The 14520-nt window shown below is 30.8% G+C and overlaps 1 protein-coding gene across 1 annotated transcript in view; it reads left to right on the top strand.

Moving 5' to 3' along the window:
* LOC124355768 overlaps nucleotides 1–14520 on the top strand; it is a 75389-nt gene that overhangs the window by 42836 nt on the left and 18033 nt on the right. The window contains exon 4 of the mRNA XM_046806923.1: nucleotides 12185–12280. Coding sequence (XP_046662879.1) covers nucleotides 12185–12280 — 96 coding nt within the window. The remainder of the gene's footprint in view (nucleotides 1–12184; nucleotides 12281–14520) is intronic.

Consider the following 14520-nt stretch of genomic DNA (forward strand, 5'->3'; position numbering starts at 1 on the left):
GAACATTTATCAGAAATTCTGCAGCTAGTAATGACAGCAGTAATGGGAAGGAGAGGGAGACAGTTGGCATTTTCACCAGTAATGTTGAGTTTTCCTTTCAGAAAACCACAAACTGAATATAGTTAACAATTGTAGAACTTTTTGGCTCTAGCTTGTTGGTTTTACATTAAAAATCACCCAAACTTTTATAACAATTAAAAAGAATCTCTGGATCTTCAAATGGATTACAAAATGTTAGATCATTTTCTATGTGAATGATGTATATTCTCATCAAACAATCTAATACTTATATAATAATACAAACAAACAAATTGAGAGAGCTTTCAATCACAAAGAATTTCTGCAAAAACTTCAAATCTATTAATAACATCTCTTAAGAAACACAATGGTTTCCTGATATACTAGATGACACATTAAAATTAGGCTCAAGAACGGAAATAAATGTAAACTATAGAATTGTTGTACTATTTTTATTTTCAGCAGTAATTTTATGCTGTCAGTTAAAAATTAAACTGCTATAAAGAACCAGGGCTTAAATATGAATAGCAACACACTGGAATAGCAGAAAATAAGCAATTTTGTTTTGAACATGAACTCTTCCTTGCACCTCAGAAATAAAAAAAATCTGTATTGAGATATCATATTTTCAATTCTTCACTCTAACAACACAAAATACAAACGAATATGGAATGTAACCTAGCTGTTACTGGTCTTGTTTCACATGCTTTTGAGAGGGAACCTTACCAAATTTACTGAATTTAAGTTTACAGTGGGGATACCCCAGGATCTTACAAGAGGAGAGCAGGTTGTCTGTTTTTAAAGAAACTTTAAACCTATTTTTATAAAAATATGTTTGTATTATTTATATTTTGTTGAGACTATGTTAATAGTATAATCTGATACATTACCCAGTATTTAATTTAAACAAAGTTGTTTTAATTTATTATGTTTGATTTATTTAAAAAGTTACTATTTAATATGTTTTACTGTAAATTTTACATACTAAACAAATACAGTAAAGAGATTCACTGATTTATTAGATGGAAAGAGATGTGTGCCCAATGCTCTATTTTGGGCCCTATTTTGTTTTTAATAATATAAACAATCTTCAATCACAAGTTGATTGTAAATTAATTATTGTATGTAAGCAGGTTAATACAGTTTAACTGCATACAGGGTAATATCTTTATTTAACATAACATCAGAGAACAAAATTACTTTCTCTAAAAAATAAAGCAATGGTATCAATTACATTACAATGAAATAAGAAGTTGTATTTATGAAACTTTCTTATTTTGATCATTATATTTCAGGCATTTTTAATAAAATATAGTAATTAATAGTATCTTTTTACGCTCTTTAAAGTATGACTATTGATTCTGTTGTTACATTTTTAACAGCTTTATATGTAAAATATGTGTAATATTTTCTTTAAACATTTGAATGTAGACATTTTAAAAGTATTTTCTCAAAATAAACATATACAAATCTCTATTCTTTTCAACTATTTAAGTTTGATAAGTCTGCAAGTAATGAAGGTTGTTTCATCTTCATAAGCTATTTCTGGGCGTGCAAGACATCTAGTGGCCAACACATGAACCAAATGAAATTGATCTTCTTACACAGTACATTGCTTCATACGAAGAGCTAGTATCATATGAAGGTTTATTTCTGAGAAAAAAAATAATTAAGATCCAAAATTAATATCATTCTTTGATTGAGATTTAATGCTTTACTTTACAAAAAAACTTTACTGTGGCATATTATACTAGATATAAGTTAGAGAATTAAAATAGAATATTTTAGAGCTATATTTTGGGTACCAGTATTGTATTCTACAAAGCTCTTCGCTCGATTTTCTTTAATAAAGTTGGCTGAAAACCTTGAAAAATTACAGTGTAAAAAAATTTAGCACAATCAAAACCCATATTTCAAATACCAAAACTACTTGTTTAGGAAAATTAAAAATCCACATTTTTATCCCTGAATCTTTTCAAAATAACACTATTGAATACAGCAACAAACTTGAATTATCATATTCTGACCTTGTAATTCTGGTTTGCAAGTGATTAAAGGCACTGGACATGAGTTTGCATTTAGACATAATGTGAGTTGAAATCCTTTAATACATTGACTGTGGTGGATACAGTTCACTACTAGTTCATGCAGTTCCCTACTACTCCGGCTGTCCTAAAGTCCATACATGACTGGTGGCGCAGTGAAGGTGTATGATTCAAACACTTTTTTTACTTTTAATGACTGCTGTGTTACTATAAGTACAGAGTTGTAGGTAATACCTTAATAATATTACGTATCTTGTGGTAATATTGTTCAAGTCAATCTATAATATTTTGACGAGGTTATATTTTTATATTAGAATACACCTACAATGTTTTATACATTTATGTAAATATGGCTTTATCAATCACACACTTGTGTTCGAAGACAATAAAACTTTTGACTTCTGATTTCCTTTCTTGAAGAGACTAGAAAGTTTTCACGTTGTGGATATTCCTGTAGCTAATACAAACAAATACTTATACCATGGTGGATCTATAATTTTAAACATGTGTTTAAACTTTGAGTTCTATTGGCAAACTGAGTTAAACTTTGACAAATTGTCTTTCCACTCATATTGGACTCAATAATTTAACGGGAGACCTAGACAAGCCAAGAGGGTAAATTATTTAAGCATCAGTCATCAGGATTCTAATAAAAGAACCACACATGCTACACGGTTAATATAGTATGTTTTACTACAGGACACACTTTAACTTTGACCCATAATATTTCTCTGTTAGGTGTGCCAAATACCTTAAATGAAAACTAACCACAATATGACTGGAATTCAAATTTTCTACAGTGTTGTCTTATTTAAAAGTTTGCTTTGTGTGTGTCACGCTCTAAGCACAGACTCAATGTATAGTCTGGTCTATTTATTACAGTAACTGATCTGTGAAAAACTTAAATAACTGTGCCCACATTACTCTAGAAGTAATGTGTTTGGTTTAGGTGATTTTGATGGAATTTCTTATAATTTTTACATGAGTGTATAAGACTTATAACACCAATTTTATGATTTACCTACTTGGTTTGGCTTACTTTTAAGCAGAATTATTGTTTTATAACTGTAACAGGCATAGCGTTCACAATAAGAAGCGAATTAAAATGAATTAAGAGTGAAAAGGGTCACAAATCACATGCTGAAACATAAATTGTTAATTTTACTTCAGCCGTATTCAGCCACAGAATACATACAGTGGAGAATGCTAAAATCTAATAAAAACATAACAATATATCACATATAATTAGTTAAAATGAATTAAGAGTGAAAAGGGTCACAAATCACATGCTGAAACATAAATTGTTAATTTTACTTCAGCCGTATTCAGCCACAGAATACATACAGTGGAGAATGCTAAAATCTAATAAAAACATAACAATATATCACATATAATTAGTTAAAATGAATTAAGAGTGAAAAGGGTCACAAATCACATGCTGAAACATAAATTGTTAATTTTACTTCAGCCGTATTCAGCCACAGAATACATACAGTGGAGAATGCTAAAATCTAATAAAAACATAACAATATATCACATATAATTAGTTAAAATGAATTAAGAGTGAAAAGGGTCACAAATCACATGCTGAAACATAAATTGTTAATTTTACTTCAGCCGTATTCAGCCACAGAATACATACAGTGGAGAATGCTAAAATCTAATAAAAACATAACAATATATCACATATAATTAGTTAAAATTTTATAAATATGTTTTTCAGTTTAAGTTGACCACTCAAACTTTAAAATAATTCATCAAAAAACGTACAATTGTTTTATGTCTACAAACGTTTTCTATGAAGAATATATTTACTGAAAGGACCATAAAATTACAAAGGAATAATTAATAGATGATGAGTTTTCATGAGAAAATTAGTTGATATTTCTTTCAAGCATTAAATGAACTAAAATTCTGATGCAAGCTTTAAATACTCTCCTTTAAATTATTGGCTGATTAACTAAGTACAGTTAAAGCTCCATCCCAACCCCCAGAAGCTGACAATGCAAAAAATTACCATCTTAGAAGAGTTAAATTTAAAAAAAATTAAAACCATGGCCATCTTACTTAGGGCATACAGTTCTTAATACAATGGATGCACAAAAGGGACACATTTAGAAAATGTTCTGTCCATTGAGAGAAAAAGAATAATACAAGGCAGTAAAGATGGAAACTCTTTATTTTTTTAAATTTTGTATTAAAGGTATGTGGTGTTAGGAATATATGGACAAAAACTTTGAGAAGTATGGAATAAGTTAAACAAAATTTTCTCCTAATTTAATGACCCATTTCAATTTGTTCAGAATGTGTCCATGTAGGAACAACCTAATCTGAACAATACGTATTATACTTACTTTTCCCACTCTTATCTCTAATATACATTATATGAATAGCAGTTCCCTCTGAAAGAAACCCATTTCTGTTTCTTAAAAATCTTTTCAAACTTGTTTAAGTTAACATGTTATTTGTACAGATCTATGTGATATGCTTTTGCACCTTAAACACACTTTTACAATGAAACTTTGTTCTGTTGGAAAAATTACATTTATGTAATCACGATCACAACCTAACACCGCACGGATCCACGCTATACTAAAAAAGTCATATCCAAAATTTGGATGGAAATATATAATGCAAATATTATTTTTATAAAGCATATTTATACTCTGATACCAAATCTCTACAAAATGCCAACTTTTTTGTTATATTGAAAAAACTGCTTATATTTACATAAAAAGTGTTCATTTCTCATTTTTTATGTACAGTACCTTACAAACCTACCTAATAAATAAAAATCTTGTAAAAAATGTTAAGACTGATCAATTTGAAGAAAATAGAGAAGCAGCACAAGACATCTAGAGATGGAGCTAAGCTCAAAATTCAAAAGACACCTTGGTTTTACAAAGACTTCATGACAATGTTTTGAGTAAGTTTTTTATATCTAAAAAGTAAAAAAAAAAACTAAAGACAGTTTTTTGTCAAAAGTGAGACAATACAAAAGTCTCACAAAATTAGTTCTTCTTAAGAATTTGAAACTGAGGTGGGTCACATTTATTTTTTAATTTTCCATTTTAATTTTATTGAATAATCTTTTTAATACACAGTAGTGTACATGTGCTCAATACAAAAGTATGATAATGTACAAACATTCTGTATTTCAACTGCTGTACTGAACTTTTTTTTATTTTAAGACTCTATTGTACATTTTTATTGTAAGAATTGACTTTTTTAGTAGCAATACAATTTATTATGTAATTAAACATGTTTTTTTTACTTAAACTGCAGTAATTGTGTCGGATTAGTGAGGGTCTACTTATGTACTTACAGCCTAGACATAAGTAACATTTTGGAGCAACTAAAAATTAGAAATTTTAAACACTCTTTAGTAACTTCTCATTTTCAAGGTATTAAAAATGGAAAAAATAGAGGCAAAGTATGGGTTTCAATATCAAACCTAGCAAATAACAAAAATAAAATTAAAAGAATTATTTGGAATTGCTAACTGCAGGAGAACTCTTATTTCAAAAGTTATGGAGTTTGTCCATTACCTTAATTACCATCAATGTCTTGCCATACTGACTCGAGTCACATAGGTGTAGTTCTTTACCTTCATCATGGAGTTAAGCGGACAGGAACATATTACATTATTAATTATTACATTGTTGTTAAATGGTGATAGAATTTGATCATACAATCAAGTGAGATATAAGTAAAAAATTTCTAGAGAGGAACTCTATATCAAAATCTGCTCTTAAAAAAATCAATAGGACATTTTGAAGAAACATGCTCAGTAAAGAATCTGCCTAAATCTGGAAGACCGAGATCAGCAAGAACCGAGGACCATTTTCCTGATGTGTTGATGCCTGTTGTATGAAAACTTAACTGTCAATTACTACTCGTCAAGAGAAGTGGGGATTTTGGGAGAGTGGGGATCCGCATGTAAGATTTTACATGAAAGTCAATACAATGGAAAAAATCCATCTTTACACAAGCTAACATAATGAATTTGATCGAAGGGTACAAAATCGTGATAAAATGGTGACAAAAGATAGATAACCAGACACTTAACTTAAATTATAGTGTATTTAATGATGAAGCAACCTTCATGCTTCATGGTTAATATACACAATTATTGTCTCTGGAGTGATCCTTACTGGGTGCAAGAAAACGACTATCAACATCACGAAAACATTTACGTTAGACTAGGTGTGATGGGAGAACGAGTTATTGGACCATTCTTCAATGAAGGGAACCTTACTAATGATGTGTACTTATACCTGTATACGCTTCAAACAACAGATAATTCCAGCAATTCAGATATCCAGAGGTGATTTTTAACAAGTTTGGTTCCAACAAGATGGAGCACCTCCACATAATAGCCGGCAAGTCTACCACTACTTAAATAGATAATGTTTTCTGAAATCGATGGATAGGTAAACATGGATTTATTAAATGACCTACCAGATCACCATGCCTTTCACCACTATATTGATGCCACATTACAGCCACAAGATATTGATGATCTGAGAAATCAGATTTGTACAGGAAATACAAGAGATTCCTCAACAAACATTACAGTGAACTGTGTCACATGTTTACACCACACTGGCTCATTGTCAAGCTGCTGAGGGGAAGCAATTTAAATAAACATTTCTTGTGAAACGTTATACTGGCAAGTTACAGAGAAATCTATAGTTTCCCTAGTTTGTAACCTTATATGAATACCTTAAAAATTAAAAGTCACTAAGTAGTGCTTAAAATTTACAAATTTTAGCTACTCCATATTTATGCCTAGGTTGTAAGTAGTTACTTCTAACTTCAAAAACATCCAATTCGCCGCCATTCTGCACTGGGTTAAGATAGAGACTTTTAGTTTGCGTTGTTGGTTTTCTTTTATCAGGACCTTCAAAATGAGGAGTCACTCAATGGGACTTATAATTTGAAATTTTTAGTTGCCTCCAAAATCCCCCATTTTGGGATTTTAAACCAAGTAGTAATTATGCCCAACACGTAAATCATAACATGACATTAAGGTGTGCACAGCTTAGTTTTTCTAATGTGAGCTGTTACAATATTAACAGGGTGTCTCCAGACTTTTTTATTAACGCTGTATACAATACAGGTCTGAGAAGCTTACTTCGGTCATAAAAAGTTTATTTTCAGACATACATTTCTAATCTAAGATATTTCTGTTGCCATAATTGAAGATGAAAAACAGTTGAAAATGAGGATATGATGTTTTATAATACATATTCATTTTTGTATTATGTATATAAAGAGGATTAGGGAAAATAAACATATTTTAATAATTGTAAAAAAAATTAATTTACTTACAAAATGTTTTGTAGCTAGCTGTTACCCGCGGTTTCACATGTAATTTTCGTAATTAAAGTCCTTGTACTACCTCTTAGTAAAAGCACTTATGATGTAATATGATGGAGTCATATGACAGTTTTAAAACTAAGCAGGCATACATCAGATACATACTATTTCAATGTTCATGGAAATGAGTATTAGAGTTTAACCTGACTCTTGTTTTACATGTGTAGGAGCATTTCTCATTCGAATTAATTATATTTATAACGCCACAGCTGATTCTGCCTTGTTGCCTAGATCAAAAATACAAACAAATAGGTCTTGGAAATCTACTTCGGTCATTACGCATTTACTTCTAGCCCTTGTCTTGTAATTCCAGTCTAAGTTATTTCCATTGCAATAGTGGAGTTTGCTTTATTGCCCCGTCAAGAGAATATATGTATGTACACAGGTCTGAGAAGCTTACTTCGGTTTTAAAATGCCTACGTTCAGCCATTGTTATTTACTTCTGATCTAAGATATTTCTGATGCCATAGATGGATTTCTTTTATTCCCTGATCAAGACAATATAATACATACATGGTCTAAGTAGCTGCTGTAAAAGTTAGATATTAACTTTGTCTTTGATATCAGCATTATACTACTGAACAAGCAATGCATACTTAATGTTTGCTAAAATGTACAGTTGAAAGTAAGTTTTTATCAAAACTATCAGTTTAATTATCTGGAAATACTATGTGCTCAATAGTGGTTACAGAAAAGGTTTAAATAAGAAGTCTTGTGTATTTCCAGCTTATTTTATGCATTCAAGACTATGAACATAAACAAATTTCAAATGGCAATTAAATTAATTAAACATACGGTTGTGTTGTCATAACAAAATGTTTACACAGAACAGTTCATTACATTTAAAGGGTTCTTTAAATTAATGAAACGTTTGCTACAATGCATTTTGTATGCGAAGTTTGGCAACTTTAAAGGCCAGTGGCGTGGAGTTCTTATGTCGGAAAGAGAAATAGTTAGTCTGTAGGGCATATGATAAACCTATGTTACCAAATTTCATGTCTCTATATTTTATAGTTTTTGCTGTATGTTGATGAATCAAGTCAGTCATCACATCTCCTATATATATATATATATATATATATATATATATACATCGATAGATAGCAAAATTCATAGAGATTCAATAGGTATTTAGATTAGTATATCTCATCATATCACATCTACCATGAAATTACTCCTGTGGATCAAACATTCACTAAAGAGTTTTATCGTGAAGTTTAAACACTGGTTACAGAATACCATTCATTGAAAAAGGCTACAAATTCATTAAAGTGGTATAAAACATGCATACTAATTTTTCATGGAATATTATTTACATATTTACATTGAGTAAATATTAATTTTGTGTTTAAGTTTTACTAGCTGTTACCCGCGGCTTTACACGCAATCTTAGAACCAAAGTCCTTATATTACTTAGTAAAAGCAATTATGATGTAATATGATGGGAGTCCTATAGAAATTTAAAAACGTAAGTAGGCATACATCAGGTAGATATTATTTAAGTTCGTGGTAAATAGTATCAGAATTTAACTTAATTATTATATCATGTTTGGCACGTGTAGGAGCATTTCTGGTTCTAATTAATTATATACATAACATCACAGCTGAATCTGCCTTGTCATCCCGATCAAGAAAACACAGATCTCAGATCACACAGGTCTTGGAAACTTACTTGGGTCAAAAAGCGCATATTTCCAGTCCTTGTCATATATTTCAGGTCTAAGATATTTCCAGTACTATAGTAGAGTTTGCCTTGTTGTTCTGACGAAGAAGAAATATATATATATATATATATATATATATATATATATATATATATATATACTTACGTAGGACTGAGATGCCTACTTCGGATAATAGTGCCTACTTAAGACCATTTAAATCCACTTCCCTACTATGTCACAGTTTAGCTTGCCATATTGCCTCGATCAAATTTTATATACGTTCAATTATCTAGTTCTCGGAAATCTACTTTGGTCAAAATCGTGTTGACATAGTTGAGTATACCTTGTCCTGATGAAGAAAATACACACATAATTAGGACTGAAAAGCCTATTACGACCTAGGGGAGATTCCTACCTACTTACTACGTACTTTCGGTATAAGAGGGAAATTCTTATTAAGGTTTTGCAACTTTCCAAAATAATCATTATTAAAGTTTTGCGTTACACTTGTTTTTTGGACTTTAGCCAGGGAAAGAATGAATCTTTGTTAGTATTCATTTCTCTGTTTTTCCATTAGCCATTGTTAAAATGTAATATCATAATGTCAAGGAAGCCCGCCAGTTTAAAGTAACTTATGTGAAAACATTTATAACTTTGTTCATTAAGGTTAGTTTTATAACAGTATTTAATGCATTAGATGATTTTAATTCGTCACTGGCGCAATCTAGAGTAAAATTTATATATTAATGTTTTATTTACTATCTGCATTACACTGATCAAGCACTGTTTACTTATTATTGATAAAATTCAAATGTAAACACAAATATATTCAAATTGAAAGAATCAACTCAGAATATGGAGCATAATTGAAAGACATACTGCTGTTTGAAACATATAAGAAACCAATAATGTGCTGTTAAGACCATAACAAATTTAAACTGTTTTGTTCAATATTAAATCTGTAATAATTAACCATTGAGACAAGAGCCATATTTTTTCAAGATAAGAGATACCAAAACGGAATGTATTATATTATGAATTACTTAATTAATTAAAATTTCTACTGATTAATGGTATAATGTGATATAGAATATAAAATAATGGCCATGATAATTGGGCCACCTTTATAAAACAATTATGAAATATTAAACTAATTTATAGACAAATACAAACTTATAAAACTTAAATTTATCAAATTGAAAATTCTAAATGTACTTGAGTTTTTTGTCTGTTATAAAACAAGTTTAAATTTACCACAGTTAACATCAACATATTTTGGTTAAACATGCCAAATTTGATTAAATAAAGGTATAAAATTTGGCAACTTATTCAACAGTGATAAGTGACAATGTAGGACACTTAATTTCTATATAAGAAACATTGAGTTCTATGATGGTACATATCACTCCAAGGGATTTGGCTGAGCATTAGCGAATATTTTTACTTTTGCCTCATGGGTAACAATGATGGCAACATGAAGATAGGAGGATGAGTACATTCATAAACAAACTGAGTACACTTTTATGAGGTTTCAAAGTGAGGTAACACATTTTTATTCGTAGACGTAAAAAACAGATAATAGAGTAAAAAGTCAATGTTCTAAATTAGTGGCAAGATTTAATTAGAGCATTAATTGAAGCCTTTCAATTATTAGGCTGACATCTCTCTTTTGTATGCCGGAGAATATAAAAATTACATTTCTGAATGATTGTATAAATGTCACAGGACATCTCAAGGATGAAATGAGCTGCCAATTTGAAACCTTGCAAGCAGCCTCAGTGAAGCCTGTTAAACAATACTGGTATAGTGTACTCCTACCTTGTTTACTATAGTAAACAGGATTTTTTCCTGGACATTTGCCGTTGTTCAGTGATACAAAAAACACCATTAACACTGTGTGTCGTGATCTGCAATCAGGTAATTTCTTCTTCAGGTAAATAACTATCATGACACATAATTACAAACTAGTTTAAAATAACAAAAATAATACCAGAGCATTGTGATACACATAAGTCAGGAATCACAACCACCATGTTGTGTGTCAACTTCACTAACTCTAAAACATGCATTAAAAAAAAAAAAAAATAAAATAAAAAAACACAAAACTAATTATTAAAACTGAACTATGGAATACAGGTCACAATAGGTCTGCATTAGCCGACCAACCACCTACGACTCAACTCATCTACAACTCATCTACGTCAACTGAGTGTTATTTTAGTATTGTGTTAATTGTCCAGAAGAACAAGTAATGTGATCAACTACTTCTCTTTACTTTATTGATGAAATTAAACCCTCAAATGTTTCCTAAAGATTATCATTCCCCCCGACTTCCATCAGCAGCAGAGGAATATTGTGTTAGCTTACTTTATGGGTCAGGATATTCCAAAATGAGTTTCCTTAATATCAGTACTGTTCAACAAGAAACTTAAATTTTATTAATCTAAAAATTTTCACTCTACTTTTTATCACCACTTTTGAAATATAAAGACATCCATGTGGCAAAGAAGACATTTTTTGTGGAAAAGATTTTCCTTATTAAATCTTCACCATTTTGGACTTGTAAAAAAATGCAAGTTGAGAAAAGTGAAATATGGAAAGTTTATAAGAATTAAACAATAAGCATTAATTATTCAATAGGCCTACTTTTTATGAATTTGAAACTCTTTATTCAAAAAGAATCTTATCCTTATTATCAAACAATTAAAAATCTCAATAATATTTTATTATTAATTTTGAATTTGAATAATTAGATCTCATTTTACTTAATGTGCATCCTTCTGATAGACTTCATTTTGTTTGTCACCAACTCGATCAACCACACCCTAAGAACGCATTGTTCTTATAAAGTTTCATAAATGTGATTATAAGTTTCAATAACTTTTGATTACACTTTTCTGTTAATTTAAATCATTCATTTTTCAATACTTGTAAATTTTAACCTAAATTAATTTATTTCATTGTAAGAGCACACTTGTGTTTTCATTAGCCAAATTAATTGAAAGTTAATTTTTAGTATCAAATATCTCAATAACTTTAGCCGTTTCATTGTACAGTACAGGCACAATACACTTACCTCAAAAAAGTCTCTGGTTTCATCATTATCCAAAAGGAAGTCTTGAGCAGCAGGTTCGTCTCTGCAATAAGTCACGTGCTTATCAAAATCTCTCTCCTAGTGCAAAACAAAGTTAGAACTTGTTAGAATTCTTGGTATAGAAAAATTGGGTTCAATACAAATATACTGACAAACTACTAAGAAATAACATACGAAATAACTTGACAACAAAAACAAGCAACACTTAATCTTTGGATTGAAGGAAATACAAATAGTCTATTTATTTTAACCCAATATACACATTTTTTACACAAGTGATTCGTGTTGTACATAAAAATTAATGTGTATGTTAAAAATATTTATAAATATGTAAATTCATTTATATATTTTTTTGTTCACAAAATCTTTAAATGCATGGCAAATAATCTGTTGTAGTGTAAAAAGAATTAATTTATAAAAATGTCTTATGTAGACTTTATTAGTGTGGTTGCATAATTGTGGTTTATTCAATGTTTCCATGTACACCACACAATGGCTACGGTGATACAAAGGTACTGAATGCCTATTGTATGTTTTTACTATTATACAATACTACATGTATACTATTGTACAATAAATTACATGTACAATACTATTGTACAATAAATTACATGAAACAAGGAGGTGAAGTAGCAAAACTGTCTATCTCATATCAAAATTATCTTAAGCAGCTAGTGTGCGTAAAACAATAATACTTGAACTACATCTGGTCTTGGATGCACTGTACATATTCATATGAAGTAAATAAAATGTTGGTATAATTGAACAATTTATTATTATCAGTCTTAAGTAAGTACCCCATATTAATTTCACCATATTTACATGTCAATATCAAATCATCAGATGAACCATCTTTCATAAACATTATTCTACACACAGCTGATGGAATGACGGGATCCATTCTTATAGCATAGAAATATGTGAATACTGATTTTAAAGTGTGCAGTACCCCTTTAAGACCTTGAATTTAGTCCTATATAACCACTGTTAATTTCAAACTGTTGTTCTGACCTTATGCAATTAAATACATAGGATTTGACAACATAGTACTTGTCACAGCATTGTCTAGTAAATATGATGATTCCTCTTCTTATTTTAAGGGGCACCCTACTGCCATGCACTGAAGACTCAAGGGCCTTTTGTCACACCTTGGAATTATACTAAGAAGTCTACTAGTTTACAATTCAGCAATCCCAAAAACGCCAAAAACAACTGACCAGATCTTCCTGCAGATTCACCGCCACTCTTGCACAGAAAGATAGTGCAATGCTACCTTATTATCAAAGGGCAGTGAAAAGCAGGTTTTCAGCAGTTTCCTCCTCTCATTACTTAATTTATAGAGATATTTTCTCAGATATCCATATGTCCCGTTATCATGCCCACAACCTGAGAAGACAGTGATTTACTTAAGGATAGGACATCAGCTGCTACCCTACAAGGTGACTGTAGAACCAGTCTTCACATTCGTAAACCTGAATGCAATCTCCACCTTGATAATAAGAATCATGTTCAATGTGAAATCACCTCAATATAGCTAGAGGATTCACATCTAGTAATTTCATCAAATGATATTTTTTCACTTAGGACAAGAAGCTGAGGAAACCCCACACTGAAATTAGTCCTAAAAGGATCTTCACGTTTGATTACAAAATTATAGGATTTTCAGGATGTGTACGGTAGAGCCTGCCTCCTGTCAAGATTCCATGAAAAAGGAGTACTCCACATCTCAGTCATGTCCTCTTGGAAAAATGGAAGGCTATCTCTGTCAGAGCAGATAGAAGTTGGTACTCTATCATGTTTAGACTAGGAACAATGCATATGCTCTAAGAGAGCTCCAACCACTCCAAGACATCTGCAATAGACCAGACCATTTGATGGACCCTTTACCCAATATTTCAACATTTACGGTTAGAGATGTGCTCCTGGACATCCAAAATTTGCACAGACGTAAGGGACACATCGGTTTTTGCTCTACTCAGTGTAGGTATATAGGTATATAGGACACAGAACCTCTTATGTTGGCTGCTGAACCCAGTTTGCCAAGGCATCAGCCCTTTCATTTCTCACCTCATAATCCGGAACCTATCAAATAGCGACATTGTTGATTCTGCCTAGAGAAGAAACAACCTGATAACAATCCCAGACAAGATAGGAGTGACTGGCTATCTGTGTTTCCAAAATACTAATTGTCTTGCTCCTATACTACAAACAAAGATTATCACAAGTGCACTTTGTGACAGTGACTTTTGCCTGGAAATCTGTGGGATGAAGACTCATAGGGACCACCAGTTCTCCACATGGTCTCATCCTGCAATTT

Source organism: Homalodisca vitripennis, chromosome 2 (assembly GCF_021130785.1).
Source record: "Homalodisca vitripennis isolate AUS2020 chromosome 2, UT_GWSS_2.1, whole genome shotgun sequence".
NCBI lineage: Eukaryota > Metazoa > Arthropoda > Insecta > Hemiptera > Cicadellidae > Homalodisca > Homalodisca vitripennis.